The sequence below is a fragment of the Oncorhynchus gorbuscha genome, linkage group LG07 (genome assembly GCF_021184085.1).
Source record: "Oncorhynchus gorbuscha isolate QuinsamMale2020 ecotype Even-year linkage group LG07, OgorEven_v1.0, whole genome shotgun sequence".
Taxonomy (NCBI): domain Eukaryota; kingdom Metazoa; phylum Chordata; class Actinopteri; order Salmoniformes; family Salmonidae; genus Oncorhynchus; species Oncorhynchus gorbuscha.
Genome location: NC_060179.1, coordinates 88239371 through 88265365, shown reverse-complemented (window position 1 = coordinate 88265365; position 25995 = coordinate 88239371). Strand labels below are relative to the sequence as shown.

The window sequence follows — 25995 nt, the reverse complement described above, 5'->3', positions numbered from 1 at the left end:
GAGGGTGTGAAGGATGCTGAATGGGTGGGGCTAAAGCTTCAGAGGGTGTGAGCGATGCTGAATGGGTGGGGCTAAAGCTTCAGAGGGTGTGAAGGATGCTGAATGGGCGGGGCTAAAGCTTCAGAGGGTGTGAAGGATGCTGAATGGGCGGGGCTAAAGCTTCAGAGGGTGTGAAGGATGCTGAATGGGCGGGGCTAAAGCTTCAGAGGGTGTGAAGGATGCTGAATGGGCGGGGCTAAAGCTTCAGAGGGTGTGAGCGATGCTGAATGGGTGGGGCTAAAGCTTCGGAGGGTGTGAAGGATGCTGAATGGGCGGTGCTAAAGCTTCAGAGGGTGTGAGCGATGCTGAATGGGCGGGGCTAAAGCTTCGGAGGGTGTGAGCGATGCTGAATGGGCGGGGCTAAAGCTTCAGAGGGTGTGAAGGATGCTGAATGGGCGGGGCTAAAGCTTCAGAGGGTGTGAGCGATGCTGAATGGGTGGGGCTAAAGCTTCGGAGGGTGTGAAGGATGCTGAATGGGCGGTGCTAAAGCTTCAGAGGGTGTGAGCGATGCTGAATGGGCGGGGCTAAAGCTTCAGAGGGTGTGAGCGATGCTGAATGGGTGGGGCTAAGGCTTCAGAGGGCGTGAGCGATGCTGAATGGGTGGGGCTAAGGATTCAGAGGGTGTGAGCGATGCTGAATGGGTGTAGACAAAGAAGAGCTTTTCACTAGATAGCAAAACATCCAAAGGCCATTTTCTCAAAAGTGAGGTAACAAGTTGATCAACTTTCAAAGCAGAATGACTTTCCCATTGTTCCTCAACTGTAGTGTGTGATATGTTGTATCCAATGTAAAAAAAATAATGTTCAAATGTTGTTTCATAAAACCAAATCCAGGTGGTGGGTTACATATTTTAAACACACAGTGAAAATACAATATTTCAAGAGTCATATTAAAATTATTAATGTAATTGTGTGCTAGGAATATTTAACTTTTTTCTACTTTAATACACATAAGTGAATTTGTTCCAATACTTTTGGTCCCCTACAATGGGGGAACTTTGTACAAAAAGTCCTGTAATTTCTAAACGGTAACCTCGATATGGATAGAAATAGCCTCAAATGAAAGCTGACGGTCTGCACTTTAACCCCATAGTCGTTGTACCATTTCATATCCATAGTGCTGGAGTACAGAAGCAAAACAAAACACATAAAACTGTCCCAATACTTTTGGAGTATAATATTACTACAATATTATAATAATGTAGGCGATACAGGTTTATGTTAAACGTTTGTCTTTTTCTCTGGTACCATTTGAGGTAAGTTATCAATATATTCTATTAAAATCAGTGTTTACATAATTCCTATTCTTAATAGCATCAACACAAAAGTATTCCCTCTCACCCCCCCCCCTTTAAGATTTAGATGCACTATTGTAAAGTGACTGTTCCACTGGATGTCATAAGGTGAATGCACCAATTTGTAAGTCGCTCTGGATAAGAGCGTCTGCTAAATGACTTAAATGTATGTTAAATGTAAAATCTTTACGTCTATACCAGACATGAAAAAACCTTTGGCACACAGCGTAACATATTACAAAGCAACACACAGAGATGCAATTTCAATTGTCTTTATTCCGCTCATGTTACATGGAGAATAGAGAGAAACTGGAGATTTTCAGAACGGTGCGTCTGAGAGCTTCACTCTTCATCGCGTCCTTTCTGTGGCAGAAGGTAGATAAAGGTTGTGAAAATTAGCTCTATATTCTGGAAACATTTTGTATTTTATACTTTGGGTCTTGAAATGTAAATTACACAATGAGGCAACTCCAATGAGTGTTAATGCTGCGCTAAAACACTGTTCATAAAATGGTCCATAAAACACCAACTGTGTTTTCTAACTAATTAACTTTATTATTATTATCAACATTTAAAGGTGCAATGATGTCAAATCAAATAATTACATTAACATTCAATTAATTTGGCTATTACTTTAATTTCAACTACTGTCCTTATTACAATACACATCTCCAAAAACGATGTAATTGTAAGTGACCACTGAAACCAGGAAGTGTGCAAATTATAACCAAAGCAACTGACCTGGGAGCAGGGTCACAACTCTAGGTCTCACTCCTCATCCTTTCCTTTCTGTGACAGAGAAGATAGATTGTCTATGAGAACATTGTAATCCTACTGAAAAACCTTTATTTTGCCATATACGATGTGCTGTCGTTGAAATTACAATAAGTGTCAACAGGTAAGTAGTATACACTTGGAATAAACTATGAACATCATGTTGTCCCCATACATGTTGTCCCCATACATGTTGTCCCCATAGTTGTCCCCATACATGTTGTCCCCATACATGTTGTCCCCATACATGTTGTCCCCATACATGTTGTCCCCATACATGTTGTCCCCATACATGTTGTCCCCATACATGTTGTCCCCATACATGTTGTCCCCATACATGTTGTCCCCATACATGTTGCCCCCATACATGTTGTCCCCATACATGTTGTCCCCATACATGTTGTCCCCATACATGTTGTCCCCATACATGTTGTCCCCATACATGTTGTCCCCATACATGTTGTCCCCATACATGTTGTCCCCATACATGTTGTCCCCATACATGTTGTCCCCATACATGTTGTCCCCATACATGTTGTCCCCATACAGATACCAACCCTGTAGTGGTCCTGATTCTCCTTAGATCTGCTATGTAATCAATTCAAAGTTTGCAATACATTTTATAGTTGCAATATTGTCCAATGAACAATTAAAGTAAAATTAACAGTAGATTAATTTGATTCTTAAACTGTAGATATTACATAAAAAAATGTTTTTTAAATGGTCCCAGTTCCTTTAGATCCTGTGTATTACCATGGTAGTAGCTACATAGGTAGGTACAGTGCTATTACCATTCCTACATAGGTAGGTACAGTGGTATTACCATGGTAGTAGCTACATAGGTAGGTACAGTGGTATTACCATTCCTACATAGGTAGGTACAGTGTTTCAGTGGAATTTGCAGTGTAGGTACATATTCTTACTAAAGACACAATTCTGTAAGTCAAAGCATGTAATGAATATCAATGTTGCGTAGTGGTTATTACATACAGTATAATTGTTAGTAATTATAAAGCTATGGGAAATTACCCTATAACATAATAATCTTCAGTGATTTTCTACCGAGGGAATGACTTGAAGCTATGGTAGACACAAGGTTGACATATCAAGGTAGATATTGAAGTTGTCCTTTCATTTGGATGAGTTTTATCAAATGAATGAACGTCTGACACTGCAAACAGGTATAAAGTATAAATCTGTGACTGTCATGTACGTACTTACAAAACTACCATGGGAAATATATTACATGTTAAGTGGGGGCCTTTTTTTTCTTCAGGAAATGTATCTATGAAACCATTGGGCCCATTAGCAGTAAGCTATTACGGTTAGAGTCTTGTCTTGTATAGTTTTAGAAAACAATGGATGCCCGCAAATTAATATAAACGTAGCTATTCAGATGTTAAATAATATTATGTCTATTGGATATCATATATCATATTAAAACTATTCTTCTTTAAGGCTTCAGCCATACATGACATGGTGGGAGTCATTACATCTGTGCTTCTACACCTGCATTGCTTGCTGTTTGGGGTTTTAGGCTGGGTTTCTGTACAGCACTTTGAGATACCAGCTGATGTAAGAAGAGCTATATAAATACATTTGATTTGATTTGATTTGAAATGCGAATTCATCGAAGATTGAAACAGCAACTACTGACCTTGGAGCCGACATCCCGACTCTTGGCTCTCATCTTATTGACCTGAGACTCAGCGATATCAGCCCTCTCCTCTGCCTCATCCAGTTCATGCTGAATCTTGCGGAATTTGCCCAAATTGGAATTGGCTTGTTCCTCCTGTGAAAAAAAATGTGGATGATTTAGTCTCTAGCAAACGCAACAAGTCATAAATGACAGATGCATCAGTTGGACGATGGAAGGTGTTCTACTTACAGCCTCCTCTGCTGTTCTCTTGAAGGATTTGACCTTCAGCTGCAGTTTGTCCACCAGGTCCTGCAGACGGCTCAAATTCTTACGGTCTTCCTCAGTCTGCGCCAGTAAACAAGGGGGAAAACAAGGGTCATATATTAAGCTTCATTTTATTCTGAGGTCATAGTTCATAGTTCAACTTTGATGTACCTGGTAGGTGAGTTCCTTGATGCGTCTCTCATATTTACGGACTCCTTTCACAGAATCGCCGCTCCTCCTTTGTTCACTTTCCACTTCAGTCTCTAGCTCCCTCACCTAGTAAAATATAACGGATGTTATAACTTTATTTCCAATCATGTCGTCACAACGACATTCAACATTGAAGCTAGAAATATGAATTAATGTTTATTTTATTTATAGAATACAAGGTAGGTTAGTCTCAAACACTTACTCTGGCCTCCAGCTTCTGGATCTGCTTCTTGCCTCCCTTCATGGCGATTTGTTCAGCTTCATCCAGGCGGTGCTGCAGGTCTTTGATGGTCTGCTCCATGTTCTTCTTCATCCTCTCCAGGTGAGAACTGGTGTCCTGCTCCTTCTTCAGCTCCTCTGCCATCATGGCAGCATCAGTAATGGCCTTCTTGGCCTTTTCCTCAGCGTTTCTGCACTCCTGCACAGCCTCTTCCACTTCAGTGGAAAGCTGGGATGTGTCGCCCTCTAGCTTCTTCTTCTGGCTCAGCAGACTGGTGTTCTACACATACGTTTTAAGGAATTACTTTCATATTATCTTCAAAATGTTAAAGTTGTGTATATTTAATAAGGCTATCTATTGTTGTCTATCAATGCCTTACCTGAGAGTGCAGGAGCTGAACTCTCTCACTAACATCCAGCAGTTCCTGCTCGGCCAGTTTGCGGCCTCTCTCAGTCTGCTCCACCATGGCTCTCAGCTCATCTAGTTCAGCCTGCATCAGGTTGTTGCGTCTCTCCACAATGGCGATGTTCTCCTTCAGGTCATCACCACCACGTAGAGCATCATCCAGCTGCAGTTGAGAATCCTGTGGAGAGAATTTTGGTTTTGTTAGAAAGAGGTTCCCCAAATGACCCCACATCTGTTTTTTGGCTTCATCTTTATAATAAAAATGTAGTAGGTATTGTGTTTAAGATTAAATCAGGATTGCGGTCAATTCAACTAATTCAATTCTAATTCAATTATCTGTAAATTTAATTCAATTTAAATTCAAGGTTAGTCTTTAAAATCAGAGATAATTCAATTCCAAGAATGTAATTCCCAATTATTTCCAAACAATTATATATGTTTTACCTTTATTTAACTAGGCAAGTCAGTTATGAACAAATTCTTATTTTCAATAATTGTTTAGGAACCGTGGGTTAACTGCCTTGTTCAGGGGCTGAACGACAGATTTGTACCTTGTCAGCTCGGGGATTTGATTTAGCAAACCTTCGGTTACTAGTCCAACTCTCTGACCACTAGGCTACCTGCCGCCCTCTTACACAAATATTAAATTGATTTTCAATTAAATTCCAATTCAAACAGTCCTATTATTCCATAACTTGGTCGTGAAATTCGAATTGAATTAAACCTAAATTCAAGAATTTAATTAAACCTAAATTCAAGAATTGAATTGTAATTTGTAATTAAATTGGAATTGACCTCTGGATGAAATGCTGTGGAAGTGTTACCTTCAGGTGGGAATGGAGACCCTTAAGTTGCTTCTGGGCCTCTGCTGCCTGCCTGTTGGCCTGGCTGAGCTGGATCTCCATCTCATTGAGATCTCCCTCCATCTTCTTCTTCAGTCTGAGAGCTTCATTCCTGCTGCGAGTCTCTGACTCCAGGGAGCTCTGCAGGGTGTCCACCACTCTCTGCTGGTTCCTCTTATTCATCTCCATCTCCTCATCCTTCTCCACCAGTTTGCGTTCAATGTCAGCTTTGACCTGGTTGTACTCCAGCTGTGCTCTCAGGATCTTGCCCTCCTCGTGCTCGAGGGAGCCCTATGGGAACAACAACACACATAGTATGTCAAATATTCTAGTATTTTAGCCTCAGTAAATGGTGTGTATCCCTACCAGTAAATATCTTCCAGTCTCACCTCAGCTTCCTCTAGTGCAGTCTGTATCTCAGCCTTCTCCTGCTCCAGCTGTTTACGGACCTTCTCCAGCTCATGGATGCTCTTTCCTCCCTCACCAAGTTGCTCAGTCAGATCAGAAATTTCCTCTGTGTGGTGGAGAAAAATAACAATGTACATCAGTATCTTGTGATATCAAATCTCTGTAATAATATTGAAATGATTGGCTGAAAAGCCTATAATACTGATGCTCTGACCTTGGAGGTTCTTGTTCTCTCTCTTCATGGTCTCCAGATGATCCAGAGACTCCTCGTAAGAGTTCTTGAGTTTGAAGAGCTCAGTGCTGAGAGATCTGGCCTCTTTCTGGGAGCTCTCCAGCTCAGTCTGAGACTCCTCAAACTTCTGCTTCCATTCAGCCAGGACCTAGTAGAATCACACAGGTAAATGGTTTGAATAAACAGCATATGATTATCTGCACCTGTACATAGCCTATCTGTAAACAGCCCATCTACCTACCTCATCCCCATACTGTATTTATTTATTTATTTGTCTTGCTCCTTTGCACCCCAGTATCTCTACCTGCACATTCATCTTCTGCCGATCTACCATTCCAGCGTTTAATAATATAATAAAATAATAATATATGCCATTTAGCAGACGCTTTTATCCAAAGCGATTTACAGTCATGTGTGCATACATTCTACGTATGGGTGGTCCCGGGGATCGAACCCACTACCCTGGCGTTACAAGCGCCATGCTCTACCAACTGAGCTACAATTGCTATATTATAATTACTTCGCCACCATGGCCTATTTATTTCCTTATTTTACCTCATTTCACTCACTGTATATAGACTTTTTGTTTTCTTTTGTTCTACTGTATTATTGACTATGTTTTGTTTTTTCCATGTGTAACTCTGTGTTGTTGTATGTGTCGAATTGCTACGCTTTGTCTTGGCCAGGGCACAGTTGTAAATGAGAACTTGTTCTCAACTGGTCTACCTGGTTAAATAAAGGTTAAATAATTGTTTTTATTTTAAATGATCATGTATTGTAATAAAAGTGTCCCATAATAATACCTTGTCGAAGTTCCTCTGCTTCTTGTCCAGAGCGGCAGCAGCTGCATTAGATCTCTCCACATCCACCATCAGATCTTCAATCTCATTCTGGAGTCTGTGTTTAGTCTTCTCCAGGGAGGAGCATTTAGCGTTAACAGCTTCCACAGCCTCCTCTGCATCCTGCAGACGCTGAGCCAGCTTCTTCCTAGAATGACATGGATGGGAAGCTCATTTCAGAACATCTGACTTTATTTCTCTCCCTCTATATATATATTATATATATATAATGTTTGTTTATCAGGTAATTCATGTATCTTTCATCATATACTGTTGTGCATCGCTCATTCAGCCAAGGTTGAAGAGCCTTGAAAATAAGAGACAGTAAGAAAAAGTCCTTACTTTGCCTCTTCAAGCTCCTCGGTCTTCTGGATGGCATCAGTTTCATACTTGTTTCTCCACTGAGCCACCTCAGCATTGGCCTTGGACATGCCGCGCTGCAGCTCAGCCTTGGCCTCCTGCTCCTCTTCATACTGCTCCCTCAGCAGGTCCGAGTCATGGCGAGCAGACTGCACTGCATGGGCGAGTGCGTTCTTTGCCTTGGAAAATAAATGTTAAAAAAAGAACATGTAGTTATGCCGCAGGATGAAAGTAGTTGGATAGCAGATTCTACATTTATTGTATAAATACCTTGACTTCCTCCTCCAGTTGTCTCTTGAGGTCTTCAATCTGCTGAACGTTGGACTGCTTACCCCTGGTCAGTTGGGAGACCAGAGAGTCCTTCTCCTCCAGTTGTCTGGCAAGTTCACCTGTTTTCATCGATTTGTAATTATTTCAACTCGTCTCTTATTGTGTATGTGGCTATACATTGTAGCGGTTTGTGTGAATGTTCATGTTACGTTGTTGTACCGTTCTCCGTTTGAAGCTTTGCTTTCTGCATGGTGAAATCATTGATGGATCGCTGTCCTTCCTCAGCTTTCGTTCTGTATTCAATCATCTGGTCCTCCAGAGTGCGACACATTTTCTCCAAGTTTGTCTGAAAATGTTTTTTTTTACATTAAAAAATATATATAAATGCAGCAGAACCTTCGTAGATCATATCTCTGAAACTAAGGACATGTGCAGTGCCATTTGCGATATCTATCTGATCTCACAAAATGCTTGTATTTCATAATGATTAATCCACTGACCTTAGTCTTGACAATCTGCTCCATGTTGGAGACCACGTCATCAAGCTCCAGCCTGAGCTCACTCTTCTCCTTCTCCAGCTTCTGCTTCACTCTCTGAAGGTTGTCAATCTGCTCTCCCAGGTCAGCTACACTGTCAGCATTTTTCTTCCTCAGAGTGGCAGCTGTAGCCTCGTGCTGCAGGGTGGCCTCTTCAAGGTCTCTACGCACCTTCTGGAACTCAGCCTCCCTCTTCTTGTTCATCTCAATCTGGGAAGCAGTGGCTCCTCCAGCCTCCTCCAGCCTCTCGCTGATCTCTTCCAGCTCTCTGGCCAAGTCTGCCCTCTGTTTCTCCACCTTGGCACGGGCAGCTCTCTCAGCCTCCAGCTCTTCCTCCAGCTCCTCAATGCGGGCCTGAAATGGTCGGAATTAAACTTTTCTGGTAAAAGCAGAACATAATCAAGTGTAACAGAAAGAGTATATTTTCAACAATAATATTGGAATACCTGCAACTCCTTCAGTTTCTTCTGAAGCTGAGCACTCATTGCCTGCTCATCCTCAATCTTGCTGCTGAGTTGGCTCATCTCAAAGTCCTTCCTGATGAGTGAAAATAAAATGTTTTATTTGAAATATTTTAATTATTTTTTGGGGAGTTGTGGTCTTTTCTGCTATAAAATAAAATGAGTATGTAAACAGTTGAATTGATTTGTGATCTTACTTCTTCATCCTCTCCTCCATCTGCTGCTTGTCGTTCTCCAGGTCCATTAGGCTCTCCTGGGTCAACTTCAAATCTCCCTCCAGCTTTCTCTTTGCTCTCTCAAGGTCCATCCTCACCTTCTTCTCTTGCTCCAGAGAGCCTTCAAGCTGATTAAAGGATATATTAAACAATATTAGGAGTAAACCATTTACTGTAGCCTATTTTGTTAGGATATGACTAAATATGTTGTCATTTTTATCAATACTAATTTCATACTCACATCATCAACTTGCTGTTCCAGTTTGGCTTTGGCCTTGGTCAGCGTGTTGACTTTGTCCTCCTCACTCTGCAGGTCATCCAACGTTTGCTGATGAGCCTCCTGCAGAGCCTTCTTCTCCTTGGTCAGCTTGGCAATGATTTCATCCAGAGCTGCCATCTCCTCAGTCAGGTTTTTAACCTAAAGAAACACTTGTGTCATTACACTTATCATCATCCAGACCAAATTATTTTGGAGTTTTAACAACCCAAGAATGAAGAGAAACTTTGACCTTGTTCTCTGTGGCGTGCTTCTCCTTCTCCACTTTAGCCAGAGTGAGCTCCAGATCATCAATGTCCTTCTTGAGTTCTGAGCACTCATCCTCCAGCTTCCTCTTCTTAGCAGTCAGCTCTGAATTCATCTCCTCCTCATCCTCCAGCCTCTCGGTCAGCTCTTTGGCTTTGGCCTCGAGCTGGATCTTATTCTTGATCAGCCCCTCACATCTCTCCTCAGCGTCACCTAGAGTGTCTTCTGACTGTCAACGTGTCAATATATTGTAAGTATATATCAAATCCTGTCCAATTTCAGAAATTTGGTTGGTTTGTAAAATATTCTGTATTAATTAATTGTATGACATATGGATTTAGCAAATCATGTCTCTCTTGTTTTTTTCTCTTTCTGACCCCCCCTAAGTTTTAGATGCACTATTGTTAAGTGACTGTCCCACTGGATGTCATAAGGTGATTGCACCAATTTGTAAGTCGCTCTGGATAAGAGCGTCTGCTAAATGACTTAAATGTAATGTAAATGTAAATGAATCCCAAATCAGTCCCTTCCCGTAGTAAGCCCTCGATTTACACGTTCACAAGTGTCTCCTCCATATTCACCAAGCTGAGGGAGTGAAAATGATCAAGGGGGCCCTCCGATAGCCACTTTGACCAGCCCCTCCGTAGGCTCCGGGGCAAAGCGCTATCCCATCATGCATTGGAATATGTTTGGACTTCATATGAAATCATGCAAAGTCTCACCTAATGATATGACACCTGCATTAGTTTGTCTTATTTTCAAAGTGTAACAAAATGAAATGTTTAACTGTTATTGAGGTTTAGATTTTGTTCGTCTTGTATATCTTGTTATATCTTGAAAGTATTAATAGAATACATTTTCATTATTGTATTTTTGTCCTTAAATTGCATCATTGAAGTCACGAACGTGTCCTGTAGTTGATCGGGTTTATCGATTATTATTATTATTATTATTATTATCCTACTCCGCTCTGGAAGTCACCTTTTGAGTTTTGCCAGCAAGTTGAACCTACAAAGGAGTTAAGGCTGGTTTGGGATTGTGCCTCAGTCACGCTAAGAACTCGAAAGGCCATTTTTTTTTTTTTTTTACAAAGGATGCGAATGCAACAAAAGGGACTAGTGCCGTTAAAGTTAAATCAAAGTAGTTTAGCAATGTGTCTTTTACTCACGGACAGGACTGCCATTTGCAGGTCATTCTTCTCTTGGAGAAGGGAGACCATCTTCTCTTCCAGCTCCTTTCTACGGGCGTCCGTTTTAGCAAAAAGCTCTTTAAGCTTCAGGAATTCTTCCTTCATGTTGGCCATCTCTTTCTCAGTCTCTGCTGAAACCAGCAGAGGTTTGATCTTAAAGAACATCTTCATCCAGGGCCAATTCTTGACGCCCATGAAGGCACGAATGTTCCATTGGATCACAAGCAAGGCGTCCCTGTGAAATTGTTATAAAATTAGCTTGTTATACAACTTTTTCCACCTCCACCATATTGTCTGCAGAAGTTCTATCCATTGTTTTTTCCAACCTGCGGTCAACAATTTTCTGGAACTCAATCCTGGCAAGTAGACCACGTGACCGGGCCTGCATGCCGGTGATGATGAGAGCAAGACGGTCATCTCTCATCTCCTCAAGGGTGCCCAGGAGACCAGCCTTGAAGAACACCTAATAAAGAGATAGAGAGGGAGATAAAGGGAGATAAAGGTGTGTATATATGCAGTACACATCAATTATTTTACAGATCACAGAATTCCATTCAGATCAGCAGGAGGGGCCAGCCAATTAATTATATTCCTTAGCATTCAGTAACAGCAGCCAATTAATTATATTCCTTAGCATTCAGTAACAGCAGCCAATTAATTATATTCCTTAGCATTCAGTAACAGCAGGTGGCGGTAAAACACCAACCATGTTGCTTTAATACTTCTAGATTGTGCACTCCATCTTAGTAGGTGCTAGTATGAACCTTTTCAGTTTATTTACGAACTGACCAATAATAAACTCATGGAAGTTGACCTCTTTAAAATAGATTGTCGTCAATGGCGCTGATCATTCTATCATAGAAGTGGCCATTGCATCAGTTCTCTAGTACAACTCTTATGGGTATTGCTCAGGTTGGCCTGGTTTTGGTGACAGTGGTGTAATGGCAATATGTTGCTAGGACCCTTTAGTTGGTCCTATCTTTCCCTCCTGATCCAACAGGCAATATTGCCTTCCGTCTATCTAGAGAACTTACCTTAGTGTGTCCTAATCTGTACTGGGTGTGGTCAATGTCCAGAGAGCCCAGCAGTTTTTCTGCCGCCTTCACGTTGTCAATGAACTGACCCTCAGGGATGGCATTTGGATTGAGGATGCGGTATCTGAATGAAAATCACCAAACAATTGTCTTTAATATTCATTACAAGTCAAACGTTTGACACACCTTCTCATTCCAGGGTTTTCCTTTATTTGTACTGTTTTCTTCATCTTAACTATGAAATAACACATATGGAATCATGTAGTAACCAAAAAAGTGTTAAACAAATCAAAATATATTTTATGTTTGGGATAGATTTGCACACTCTTGGCATTCTCTCAACCAGCTTCATGAGATAGTCACCTGGAATGCATTTCAATTAACATGTGTGCCTTGTTAAAAGTTAATTTGTGGAATTTCTTTCCTTTTAAATGTATTTGCACCATTCAATTGTGTTGTGATAAGGTAGGGGTGGTATACAGAAGATAGCCCTATTTGGTAAAAGACCAAGTCCATATTATGGCAAGAACAGCTCAAATAAGCGACAGTCCATCCTTACTTTAAGACATGAAGGTCAGTCAATCTGGAAAATTTCAAGTACTTTGAATGTTTCTTCAAGTGCGGTCGCAAAAACCATCAAGCGCTATGATGAAACTGGCTCTCATGAGGACCTCCACAGGAAAGGAAGACCCAGAGTTACCTCTGCTGCAGAGGATAAGTTCATTAGAGTTAACTGCACCTCAGATTTCAGCCCAAATAAATGCTTCACAGAGTTCAACTAACAGACACATCTGAACATCAACTGTTCAAAGGAGACAGCGTGAATCAGGCCTTCATGGTCGAATTGCTGCAAAGAAACCACTACTAAAGGACACCAATAAGAAGAGACTTGCTTGGGCCAAGAAACACAATGGACATTAGACTGATGGAAATCTGCCCTTTGGTCTGATGAGTCCAAATTTGAGATTTTTCGGTCCAACCGCTGTGTCTTTGTGAGACGCAGAGTAGGTGAACGGATGATCTCTGCATGTGTGGTTCCCACCGTGAAACATGGAGGAGGAGGTGTGGTGGTGCTTTGCTGGTGAAACTCAGTGATTTATTTGGAATTCCTGGCACACTTAACCAGCATGGCTACCACAGCATTCTGCAGCGATACGCCATCCCATCTGGTTTACACTTAGTGGGACTATCATTTGTTTTTCAACAGGACAATGATCCAACACTCCTCCAGGCTGAGTAAGGGCTATTTGACCAAGAAGGAGAGTGATGGAGTGCTGCATCAGATGACCAGGCCTCCACAATCCCCTGACCTCAACCCAATTGAGATGGTTTGGGATGAGTTGGACCGCAGAGTGAAGGACAAGCAGCCATAAGCATATAGTGGAAGTCCTTAAAGACTGTTGGAAAAACATTCCTCATGAAGCTGGTTGAGAGAATGCCAAGTGTATGCAAAGCTGTCGTCAAGGCAAAGGGTGGCTACTTTGAAGAATCTAAAATACATTGTTTAACACATTTTTGGTTACTACATGACTCCATATGTGTAATTTCATAGTTTTTATGTCTTCACTATTATTCTACAATGTAGAAAATAGTAAAAAAAAAATAGCTTGAATGAGTAGGTGTGTCCAAACTTTTGACTGGTGCTGTACATTTTATTTCACTTAATTGTAATATTCTTTCATAAACAGCACATCTTAACAAAACATGTTTTCCAAAAAAGGTTTAAAAAGAAAGACTATCATAAGTACTACTAAATAAAGTGAATGGGTTGACGACTTAATCTTAAATCATCCATAATTCGCCTTGTAAGGGGGGGAATGGAAGCTTATTGTGTGCAACAGGGAAGGGCAATTGAATGCAATCTTCTCAAGGAAATTGACATTTCTAGCCTGTCTATCTATGGCAAACAGTGTTGACATGTTGTGCTCCACCCACTCCGTTTTCCACCACAAAGCATCAGAAAATGAGCAAAAAGAGTAGAACTCTTATTAAGAGTAGAACTCAGCTACTTTTACACTATTGGATGTCCATGTAGTTTCTTCTTCTCATTTTTAAGGAACAGTTTGAGTTTGGGTTCATGTAACAGGGTTGACCTTCACATTAGGGATATTTATTATCATTAGCTGTTTTTATGAATCACTAATCACATTAAATAAATAATACTCTTCAGATAGCAAAGCAACAAACTAGGGCTTTAGAATTATGGTGAAAACTCGGATTAATGTTGCTATTAGGTGGGTTAAAATCTTCCCGAGAGGTCGCGTAGGATGCAGAGCTTAAGGAATTCTGTACTTTAGCAAATCTGATTTATTCCATTTTCCATGTGGACTATATTAAAGGGCACTTCATTTAATATAACAGGCTTAAAGCAATTTCTACTTAAATTGTGAAAGGGGCTCAAAAGGCCCTCCTTTCCTGTTAGACAGAAAATATATAACCTTTATTTTCTTATATACCTTTGTTTGAAGTCAGCGTACAGAATCCTGTTGGGGAAGCCCTTCCTGCAGATCCTGATGCCTTCCAGCACACCGTTACAGCGCAGCTGGTGCATGACCAGAGGATTCTCCATGGCCCCAGGAGTCTTGGTCTCGTTGGGGATGAGGCAACGCACAAAGTGAGGGTGAGTAGACCTCAAGTTGGTCATGAGTTTACCCAAGTTCTCCTGTGAGTATGACAAATGTAGAATTCTCCATCGGTGAATGAGTCTCGAGAGTACCTCACGAGTCACAACGGCATTACATGCTAACGTGCCAATCCACAACATACTGACATCTGAAATGTAATGTAATATGGTGCTATGTGAAAAGCTAGAATCATGTTCATGTCAGATCTACCCTGTGCAGTGCAGACACCGTCTGGAAGGAAGAGCCTTTCTTCTTCTTTCCTCCAGCCGCTTTGTCTTCACCTGATAACCACAGAACAATTAGATTATACATGTTGTAATAGATTATACATGTTGTAATAGATTATACATGTTGTTATTGTCTTCACCTGATAACCACAGAACAATTAGATTATACATGTTGTATTAGATTATACATGTTGTATTAGATTATACATGATTATACATGTTGTAATAGATTATACATGTTGTTATTGTCTTCACCTGACAACCACAGATTATACATGTTGTTATTGTCTTCACCTGACAACCACAGACAATTAGATTATACAATTAGATTATACATGTTGTAATAGATTATACATGTTGTTATTGTCTTCACCTGACAACCACAGACCAATTAGATTATACATGTTGTATTAGATTATACATGTTGTAATAGATTATACATGTTGTTATTGTCTTCACCTGACAACCACAGAACAATTAGATTATACATGTTGTTATTGTCTTCACCTGACAACCACAGAACAATTAGATTATACATGTTGTAATAGATTATACATGTTGTTATTGTCTTCACCTGACAACCACAGACCAATTAGATTATACATGTTGTAATAGATTATACATGTTGTTATTGTCTTCACCTGACAACCACAGAACAATTAGATTATACATGTTGTAATAGATTATACATGTTGTTATTGTCTTCACCTGATAACCACAGACCAATTAGATTATACATGTTGTAATAGATTATACATGTTGTAATAGATTATACATGTTATTGTCTTCACCTGACAACCACAGTAATAGATTATACATGTTGTATTGTCATGTTGTAATAGATTATACATGTTGTTATTGTCTTCACCTGACAACCACAGACCAATTAGATTATACATGTTGTAATAGATTATACATGTTGTTATTGTCTTCACCTGATAACCACAGACCAATTAGATTATACATGTTGTAATAGATTATACATGTTGTAATAGATTATACATGTTGTTATTGTCTTCACCTGACAACCACAGACCATGTTGTAATAGATTTACAGATTATACATGTTGTAATAGATTATACATGTTGTTATTGTCTTCACCTGATAACCACAGACCAATTAGATTATACATGTTGTAATAGATTATACATGTTGTTATTGTCTTCACCTGATAACCACAGAACAATTAGATTATACATGTTGTAATAGATTATACATGTTGTTATTGTCTTCACCTGATAACCACAGACAGATTATACATGTTGTAATAGATTATACATGTTGTTATTGTCTTCACCTGATAACCACAGAACAATTAGATTATACATGTTGTTATTGTCTTCACCTGATAACCACAGAACAATTAGATTATACATGTTGTTATTGTCTTCACCTGATAACCACAGAACAATTAGATTATACATGTTGTAATAGATTATACATGTTGTTATTGTCTTCACCTGATAACCACAGAACAATTAGATTATACATGTTGTTATTGTCTTCACCTGATAACCACAGAACAATTAGATTATACATGTTGTTATTGTCTTTGATAATTAGATTATACATGTCTTTGTAACCACAGAACAATTAGATTATACATGTTGTAATAGATTATACATGTTGTTATTGTCTTCACCTGATAACCACAGAACAATTAGATTATACATGTTGTAATAGATTATACATGTTGTAATAGATTATACATGTTGTTATTGTCTTCACCTGACAACCACAGAACAATTAGATTATACATGTTGTAATAGATTATACATGTTGTAATAGATTATACATGTTGTTATTGTCACATACACCAGGTAGGTGCAGTGAAATGTTTTGGAGTAAATTAGTTTTAAGTGCCTTACTCCATGTCGGTTCAGGTATTCGAACATTTAATCTTTCGTTAACTGCCCCAACACTCTAACCGCTAGGCTACTTGTACTCCTCTTTCGTTAACTGCCCCAACACTCTAACCGCTAGGCTACATGTCGCTCCTCTTTCTTTAACTGCCCCAACACTCTAACCGCTAGGCTACATGTCGCTCCTCTTTCTTTAACTGCCCCAACACTCTAACCGCTAGGCTACTTGTCGCTCCTCTTTCGTTAACTGCCCCAACACTCTAACCGCTAGGCTACTTGTCGCTCCTCTTTCTTTAACTGCCCCAACACTCTAACCGCTAGGCTACTTGTCGCTCCTCTTTCTTTAACTGCCCCAACACTCTAACCGCTAGGCTACTTGTCGCTCCTCTTTCGTTAACTGCCCCAACACTCTAACCGCTAGGCTACTTGTCGCTCCTCTTTCGTTAACTGCCCCAACACTCTAACCGCTAGGCTACTTGTCGCTCCTCTTTCGTTAACTGCCCCAACACTCTAACCGCTCTGTTCTATCATGCCAAATGTTATTTACTTTAGTGGTTTGTAGTCTTAGCAGATAGAAACATATAGTACCTCCTTCTGCACCAGCATAGCTTGCAAAGAGATTGGACAAGAACTTAAGACTTGACTTCTGGAACAGTCCGACCACAGTCTCATTCAGCGGGTCCTTGTTCTTCACCAGCCAGTTACCGATGTTGTAATCAACAGTGCCAGCATAGTGAACCAGGGAGAAATGTGCTTCCGGTCTTCCCTTAACAATCTTGGGCTTCTGGAAACATGCATTTTTTCCCAGATGTGTGTCATACAGCTTCGCCTTGAATGTAGAATCACTGGCCTTGGGGAACATGCACTCCTCTTCAAGGATGGACATGATACCCATGGGCTGGTGGAAGGAGTGGAAATCAATTAGTACTAAGGGAAAAGCATAGTGATTAAATATAACAATCATTTGTCTATGAAGATTTCCTGTGTAATGCTCATTTTAAAAAGTACTCCCGTTAAATGTTTGAAATCTCAAAGATAACTCAGGACACTTCATATAAACTAGTACAAAACTGAAGACACCAACCCTTTCAATGAGGTCAATGCAGGCAGCCAAGTCCATGCCGAAGTCAATGAACTCCCAGACGATACCCTCTTTCTTATACTCTTCCTGCTCCAGCACGAACATGTGGTGGTTGAAGAACTGCTGCAGCTTCTCATTAGTGAAGTTGATGCACAGCTGCTCGAAGGTGTTGAACTGGAATAGAAGTTCACAGTTACTTCATTTTGCTGTTATGTTTTCGATCATTTTATGATGTGTTATTTTTGTTGTTGTTGTTTTATACCCCCCATTTTCTCCCCCATTTTGTGATATTCAATTACGATCTTGTCTCATCGATGCAATTCCCCGAGGGGGTTTGGGAGAGGTGAAGGTCGAGTCATTCATTCTCCGAAACATGACCCTCCAAACCATTCTCCTTAACACCCGCCTGCTTTACCCAGAAGCACCAATGTGCCAGAGGAAACACTAATCAACTGACGATAGAAGTCAACCTGCAGGCGCCTGGCCTGACACAAGGAGTCGCTAAAGCGCAATGAGCCAAGTAAAGTCCCCCCGGCCAAACCCGCCCCCCGTAACCCGGACGAACACTGGGACAATTGTGCGCCGCGCTACGGGACTCCCGATCATGGACAGTTGTGACACAGCCTGGGATCGAACCCTTGTCTGTAGTGACCACTGCGACACCTGGGAGGCCCATGATTGGTTATTTTTTTTAGGAAATATAGCCTACATCAAACACTCACATCAAAGATCTCAAAGCCTGCAATGTCCAGCACACCAATGTAATGCTGCCGAGCGTTCTTGGTGTCCAGACTAAGGTTGATTCTTATCACCATCCAGAGGAACATGTTCTCATAAATCTTCTTTGACAGTGCACCAATAGAGTAGTACACCTAGAAAATATAGAGAGAAAATTAATGACTAAAACATAGGTTCAACATGACCAAATAGGGACAGTTTCCCAGACACAGATTAGGCCTAGTCTTGGACTTAACATCCGGCTCAATGGGGGAATCACTCATTAAAATATTAGCAACTCTAAACAGAAGTTTTATACTCACAATTATTAGCTTCGGGAAATGTACAACGTTTTTTTAGACTCACCTGGTCGACACTCTGACCTTTGGTGACCCATTCATTTCCTACTTTGACCCTTGGGTGACACAGCCCCTTGACTAGGTCCGCAGAGTTCAGGCACATCAGATATGCGACTTTGTCAACATCTGGAAAGGAAAGGTTTTATGGTTGTAAAGGAGGAGGCATTCTGACCGTTAGATTTTTTTCAAAGATCCTATATATTAAAGTGAGAGGTTTTATTTCCTCACCCTCAGTGCCATCAGATTCTGCTTGCTCCTCCCTCTGCTTGTTCTTAAACTTCATGTTGCCGTAGTGCATGATGGCCCCAGTCAGCTTGTAAATGCCATTAATCTCTTCTTGAGAGAAGCCCAGCACATTAAAGGCATCCTAGTTCAGAATAAAATAAAATGTTTGCATTGGATAGAAAGTTGGACAGATGAGCAAGGAGAGATAAATGTAAATTGTCATGAAAATTGACTTACATCAGTAGCCATTAGCTCATCAGAATCATCAATGGAAGTTACTTTAATCTCTCCTTGGGAGATGAAGGCATAGTCATAGGGATTGCTGGTGATGAGGAGCATCTCTGAAAAGATTTCAACAGCACAGTTGAATGTGTTTAGGGTACTGTTTATTATGCATTGTTTCTCAATCTTTTTTTGTTGTAACTGTGGCAGCTAATTTACTGACAACAGTAACATCCCAACGACTGGTGCTGGTCCACAGACCTGAGGTTGAGAGTAGAGGTCGACCGATTAATCGGAATGGCCGATTAATTAGGGCCGATTTCAAGTTTTCACGACAATCGGTAATCTGCATTTTTGGACACCAATTATGGCCGATTACATTGCACTCTACAGGAGGAAATTATGTGGCATAGCTGACTACCTGTTACACGAGTGCAGCAAGGAGCCAAGGTAAGTTGCTAGCTAGCATTAAACTTATCTTATAAAAAACAATCAATCTTAACATAATCACTAGTTAACTACACATGGTTGATGATATTACTAGTTTATCTAGCTTGTCCTGCGTTGCATATAATCAAAGCGGTGCCTGTTAATTTATCATCGAATCACGGGGGATGATGTAACAACCGCATTCGAGAAAAAAGCACTGTTGTTGCACCAATGTGTACCTAACCATAAACATCAATGCCTTTCATTAAAATCAATACACAAGTATATATTTTTTAACCTGCATATTTAGTTCACATTGCCTGCTAACATGAATTTCTTTTAACTTGGAAATTGTGTCACTTCTCTTGAGTTCTGAGCAACAGAGTCCGGGTATCTGCAGCAGTTTGGGCCGCCTGGCTCGTTGCCAACTGTGTGAAGACCCTTTCTTCCTAACAAAGACCGTAATTTTCCATAATTTTCCATAATTATGACATATCATTGAAGGTTGTGCAATGTAACGGCAATGTTTAGACTTAGGGATGCCACCCGTTAGATAAAATACGGAAGGGTTCCGTATTTCACTGAAAGAAATGATAGTTTCTGGATTTGACCATATTAATGACCAAAGGCTCGTATTTCTGTGTGTTATTATGTTATAACTAAGTCTATGGTTTGATATCTGATAGAGCAGTCTGACTGAGCGGTGGTAGGCAGCAGCAGGCTCGTAAGCATTCATTCAAACAGCACTTTCCTGCATTTGCCAGCAGCTCTTTGCTGTGCTTCAAGCATTGCGCCTTTTATGACTTCAAGCCTATCAACTCCCAAGATTAGGCTGGCAATACTATAGTGCCTATAAGAACATCCAATAGTCAAAAGTATGTGAAATACAAATGGTATAGAGAGAAATAGTCCTATAATTCCTATAATAACTACAACCTAAAACTTCATAACTGGGAATATTGAAGACTCATGTTAAAAGGAACCACCAGCTTTCATATGTTCTCATGTTCTGAGCAAGGAACTTAAACGTTAGCTTTTTTACATGGCACATAATGCACTTTTACTTTCTTCTCCAACAGTTTGTTTTTTGCATTTATTTCAACCAAATTGATCAAGTTTCATAATTTTTTCGAGACTACATTTATTTTATTGATGTATTATATTAAGTTGAAATAATAGTGTCCATTCAGTATTGTTGTAATTGTCATTATTACAAATATATATATATATATATATATATACACAAAATCGGCCGATTAATCGGTAGCGGGTTTTTTGTTTGGGTCCTCCAATAATCGGTATCGGCATTTAAAAATCATCATCGGTCGACCTGTTATTGAGAGGCACTGATATAGTGTTCAGTACCTAATTGAGTGGTCTATTACTCACCTAGCAGTTCTGGTTTCTTTTGGGACAGAATCTGGTAGAAGATGTGGTAGTCTCTCTCAGCCTTGAGCTGGAAAGTCACACGTGACTTTTCCAGAAGATCTGATGAAAAAGTCAATGTCTACTGTATGAATCTGTTGTCAAAAGAGATTTGTTCAAACCTGATCAACTTGAACTTTTACTTACAAGTCTCAATGTCAGCAGAGGAAAGCTTCCCAGTGACTCCAAAATGAATTCGGATGAATTTACCCTGTAAGGTTTTACCAACATATTAATGAATGGATGAATTTACCCTGTAAAGTTTTACCAACATATTAATGAATGGATGAATTTACCCTGTAAAGTTTTACCAACATATTAATGAATGGATGAATTTACCCTGTTAGGTTTTACCAACATATTAATGAATGGATGAATTTACCCTGTTAGGTTTTACCAACATATTAATGAATGGATGAATTTACCCTGTTAGGTTTTACCAACATATTAATGAATGGATGAATTTACCCTGTAAGGTTTTATCAACATATTAATGAATGGATGAATTTACCCTGTTAGGTTTTACCAACATATTAATGAATGGATGAATTTACCCTGTTAGGTTTTACCAACATATTAATGAATGGGTACATATGCACCCGACAATATGATTTGATAATGAAGACGTGTTCTCAAACAAGAGGGACAAACGTACGAATCGGGAGGAGTTGTCATTCCTGATGGTCTTGGCATTACCAAACGCCTCCAGAGCAGGATTGGCCTGGATGATTTGATCTTCCAGAGTCCCCTAGAAAACCAACATTCATACTGTGTTACATTTCTCAATTTTTTTAAAACCTTTATTTAACTAGGCAAATCAGTTAAGAACAAATTCTTATTTTCAATGACAGCCTACCAGGGAACAGTGGGTTAAACTGCCTTGTTCAGGGGGGCAGAACCTTGTTAGCTCAGGGGTTTGAACTTGCAACCTTGCGGTTACTAGCCCAACGCTCTAACCACTAGGCTACCCTGCCTCCCCAATACCTTTCAGATATAAAGACAGGTTTCTAGTCCAACACTCTAACCACTAGGCTACCCTGCCTCCCCAATACCTTTCAGATATAAAGACAGGTTTCTAGTCCAACACTCTAACCACTAGGCTACCCTGCCTCCCCAATACCTTTCAGATATAAAGACAGGTTTCTAGCCCAACGCTCTAACCACTAGGCTACCCTGCCTCCCCAATACCTTTCAGATATAAAGACAGGTTTCTAGTCCAACGCTCTAACCACTAGGCTACCCTGCCTCCCCAATACCTTTCAGATATAAAGAACAGGTTACTAGCCCAACGCTCTAACCACTAGGCTACCCTGCCTCCCCAATACCTTTCAGATATAAAGAACAGGTTACTAGTCCAACGCTCTAACCACTAGGCTACCCTGCCTCCCCAATACCTTTCAGATATAAAGAACAGGTTACTAGTCCAACGCTCTAACCACTAGGCTACCCTGCCTCCCCAATACCTTTCAGATATAAAGACAGGTTTCTAGTCCAACGCTCTAACCACTAGGCTACCCTGCCTCCCCAATACCTTTCAGATATAAAGACAGGTTTCTAGCCCAACGCTCTAACCACTAGGCTACCCTGCCGATCAATGAATTTGTTCAACATGCTCATGCAGCCAGGAAGCGTGTTTCATTTAGGATGGACATTCTGTTGACCTTTTTTTCTTCAGCTACACTTTTCTTCCCAGCAACAGCAGCAATGCTGGCGAAGTACTGGATGACTCTCTTGGTGTTCACAGTCTTTCCAGCACCGGATTCTCCACTGGGAATGGAAACACAAATGTGGATGTTTCAACATTTCTCCTAATTGGAAATAGCCTCATAATTGATTAAAAAAACCTTTGGTTGAGGTACTTACGTGATGAGGACAGACTGGTTTTCCCTGTCTGTTGAAAGAAAAGGAATTATCAGTAAATAGCACTTTACCAAATAATAGTTTGATGTTTTAAATGTCCTTAGAAAACAACAGTTGCATTTGACCTGATAGCATGTACTGGTAGGCGTTGTCAGAGACGGAGAACACGTGAGGAGGAGCTTCAGTCCTCTTCTTGCCTCTGTAAGCGTTGACAACGGACTGATCGTACACCGGCAGCCACTTGTAGGGGTTGACAGTGACACAGAACAGCCCCGAGTAGGTCTGTGGAAGACGCGAGAAAGGTGCAGATTGAAGTTATATTCATTTGAATCCATGTTTCGATATAACGGAGAGCAGGCGGGTCATTACTCACGTAGATCATCCAGGCTGCGTAACGCTCTTTGAGGTTGAACAGCACAGCCGGCTCGTGCAAGAAGGTGAACATCGCCATGTCCTCAATTTTATCAAACTTTGGCGGATTCTGGGGGTGGCAATCAATCTCCTTCACGACGACAGTCTGAAAGAAGAGTAAATTACATTTGCACAGTTTATTTTTCATTTCATTTTCAAAGTACAGCGGTATTCTATTTAATAACCAGAAAAGGAAAAAGAACATGAATCATTATATAGACATATTGTTCCTGTTGTCTAGCCACGTTAAAAAAGCTTTTTATTAAAACATTCACCTTCCCGAACTCCGTGTTAACTGTGATTTTGTCCCCATCTCTAGTGGTGATTGTGCCCTTGACGTACTCAACCTCAGGGTCTGGCACATAGCATTCCCTTTTTATGTCAAAGGGTCTCGTCTGGCATTCCATCCTCTCCTTGTCTGGTTTACGCAGAAAGGGAGCTGCTGCCCCGAACTCCTCCATAACCATGTCCCCCATCCTGAAATCTGTACAGGGAGGAACAGACGATATCAACATCCATCCACAGTTTCATTCAAGATATCCCATTCTGACATTACTAGTAGTAAGGCCAGTAGCATACCACCCTGCTGGCTTGCTTCTGAAGCTAAGCAGGGTTGGTTTTGGTCAGTCCCTGGATGGGAGACCAGATGCTGCTGGAAGTGGTGTTGGAGGACCAGTAGGAGGCACCCTTTCCTCTGGTTACATTTCCCTGTGTAGGGTGCTGTCTTTCAGATGGGATGTTAAATGGGATGTCCTGACTGTCAGCGGTCACTAAAGATCCCATGGCACTTATTGTAAGAGTAGGGGTGTTAACCCTTGTGTCCTGGCTAAATTCCTAGTCATCATCAGTTTACAGTTGGCTCATTCATTCCTCTCCCCTGTAACTAATCCTCAGGTCGTTGCTGTAAATGAGATCGTGTTCTCAGTCAACTTAGATGGTTAAATAAAAAAATATATAATCTTTCCAGGATAGTTTTGAAAATGATATTTATTCTGTGCAGTCTGAATTGATTTGCAGTTTTGTGTCACACTGAATACGTGGTTTTGTTGAGTACAATGCTAAAGAAGACAGTTTATTTACTTTCCAGGGATTTGACCTTCAGTCTTAGAATCATTAGGTAATAGTTAATACTGTATAAGCAAATTCCATTTGAATGAGATGCTGACATGGTCTATTTTGTGTTAATGGGCTGTGGTTATACAGTTATAATGTATTGTCATTACTGTTATACGTATGAGTCCTTATAATGTTTCATAAATCAGCATATATGTTGTCTTTCTATATGGCAATTTACAATAGGTTTTACATGACTGATAATAACTCCAGCTTCTTGTAATAGAAAACTGCATCCAATACTTGCTAAAACGAGCCAAGTTACAATTCTCACCAGGTAAGTCAACATTGGTGTTAGAAGTGGATTGGTGGTCATGAGGGAACGCTCAGACAGCCGTGTGAGGGGGGGCTAGAAGTGGATTGGTGGTCATGAGGTAACGCGCAGACAGCCGTGTGAGGGGGGGCTAGAAGTGGATTGGTGGTCATGAGGGAACGCTCGGACAGCCGTGTGAGGGGGGGCTAGAAGTGGATTGGTGGTCATGAGGGAACGCTCGGACAGCCGTGTGAGGGGGGGCTAGAAGTGGTCGAAGCACTGGGATGCTTCTTTCCTGTTCGGAGCGGGATGGGTAACGAGCCTCACTAATGTGAGCCATGTTGCAATTCCCCCTAAGTGAGTTAACCCTATCAGTGCGATGTGTTTGACTTTTCTCCCCAGCGCCCCGGGTTCGTTTCCCTGCCCCGCTGTTCGCAACAATACTTACATATTATAAGCAGTTCATAGTCACTTATGGCAAGTCTTATAATGCTTAATGATCGTGTCATAATAATATTTCTATGGCTTCAATAAAATGTTACTCTTGGCTAGGATTCTCAATTGGTGTTCTGGCTGAAATAAACGCTGATCTCTCAAGCTAGAGAGACTGACTCTGACCTGAATAACAAGTTGATCTCAAGCTAGAGAGACTGTTGTCTTCAACCCTCAACACGTGCTCCTCAATTCATTGCAGATACAGTTAAGGAAACTATCAAATCTATTTCACAACAACATAAAACAACCAAGAAAATGCATGCCGCGACTTTAAAAAATATATATATATGTAGGCCTGTGCCTTAGTCAACCTTAGTGTGGAAGTTTACGGTCCTTACCTGTTGTTGGTCAGACCTCTTGGTTTGGTAGAAAGGATCTCTGCTGAGAATGAAATAGACAAATACAAAGACCAGCATCAATCACCTGACCAGCTATGTATTTTCTGATTGGTGCCTTGTGATGCTGTGGGAATCATCGTTGTTAGGTCCTTTAATCATTATGTTCCTCAGCAGACGGCCTCTATGTGCTTACCTGTAGGATGACAGTCCTGTGCTTTGTGTCTCCCTGGTCTGTTTCTCTCCTTTATAAAGGCTGTTGTTCAGCCCTATATGGAGATGGGCCGATGAAAAAGTCACTCTGATTATTTTAAAAGATCTGTATTTGGAAGTAGAGGTGTGTGTAGAAGGCAGGCTATCAACGAGGGCAGAGGAGGGGACAACCCCCCCCCCCCCCAGGGTGCGTAACCCTTTGTTTATGGCTTCCTGATGACAATAGCACCCTCCTCCGCAGGTCAGTCTGACACCATGTACATCCAAATATGATGCATGTATGGTATGTATGTTTGAGCAAGGACAGAATGAATCTCATGTTCATTTGTATCATGTAATCATGCTTTTAAATAAAGCATTCCTAAATGTTCATACCTTGGATCATTTAG

At 40.7% G+C, this 25995-nt stretch overlaps 1 protein-coding gene across 2 annotated transcripts; it reads right to left on the bottom strand.

Annotated features, from left to right (window-relative positions):
- Positions 1–1589: 1589 nt before the first annotated feature.
- LOC124040457 (myosin-7-like) lies at positions 1590–25699 on the bottom strand. Of its 2 annotated transcripts, none has more exons than XM_046357682.1 (40): positions 25590–25699; positions 25397–25436; positions 23473–23681; positions 23160–23303; positions 22912–23068; positions 22790–22817; positions 22588–22693; positions 21582–21674; positions 21074–21137; positions 20891–20989; positions 19088–19191; positions 18854–18992; positions 18633–18751; positions 18272–18421; positions 17553–17723; positions 17057–17366; positions 14589–14659; positions 14211–14416; positions 11755–11878; positions 11047–11183; positions 10700–10955; positions 9518–9760; positions 9250–9426; positions 8991–9136; positions 8779–8869; positions 8297–8686; positions 8016–8142; positions 7797–7915; positions 7509–7705; positions 7131–7314; positions 6310–6475; positions 6077–6201; positions 5670–5978; positions 4820–5023; positions 4423–4719; positions 4182–4286; positions 3996–4091; positions 3765–3899; positions 2075–2122; positions 1590–1696 (listed from the first exon to the last, which is right to left on the bottom strand). In XM_046357682.1, exons 3-39 carry the CDS (start codon positions 23671–23673, stop codon positions 2102–2104), a joined length of 5811 nt encoding a protein of 1936 aa, XP_046213638.1. In that variant the 5' UTR covers positions 23674–23681; positions 25397–25436; positions 25590–25699; the 3' UTR covers positions 1590–1696; positions 2075–2101. The 2 variants fall into 2 exon arrangements, with proteins under 2 accessions (XP_046213638.1, XP_046213637.1); XM_046357681.1 differs by having other exon boundaries at positions 25397–25439; positions 25590–25661.
- Positions 25700–25995: the final 296 nt, after the last annotated feature.

Excerpts from the sequence above, each read along its gene's own strand:
- LOC124040457 (XM_046357682.1), bottom strand. The coding sequence starts at position 23,673 with ATGGGGGACATGGTTATGGAGGAGTTCGGGGCAGCAGCTCCCTTTCTG. Across the intron at positions 11,879-14,210 it reads TACGCTGACTTCAAACAAAG|ATACCGCATCCTCAATCCAA; the intron begins GTATATAAGAAA and ends ATTTTCATTCAG. Across the intron at positions 9,761-10,699 it reads TGCAAATGGCAGTCCTGTCC|TCAGAAGACACTCTAGGTGA; the intron begins GTGAGTAAAAGA and ends ACACGTTGACAG.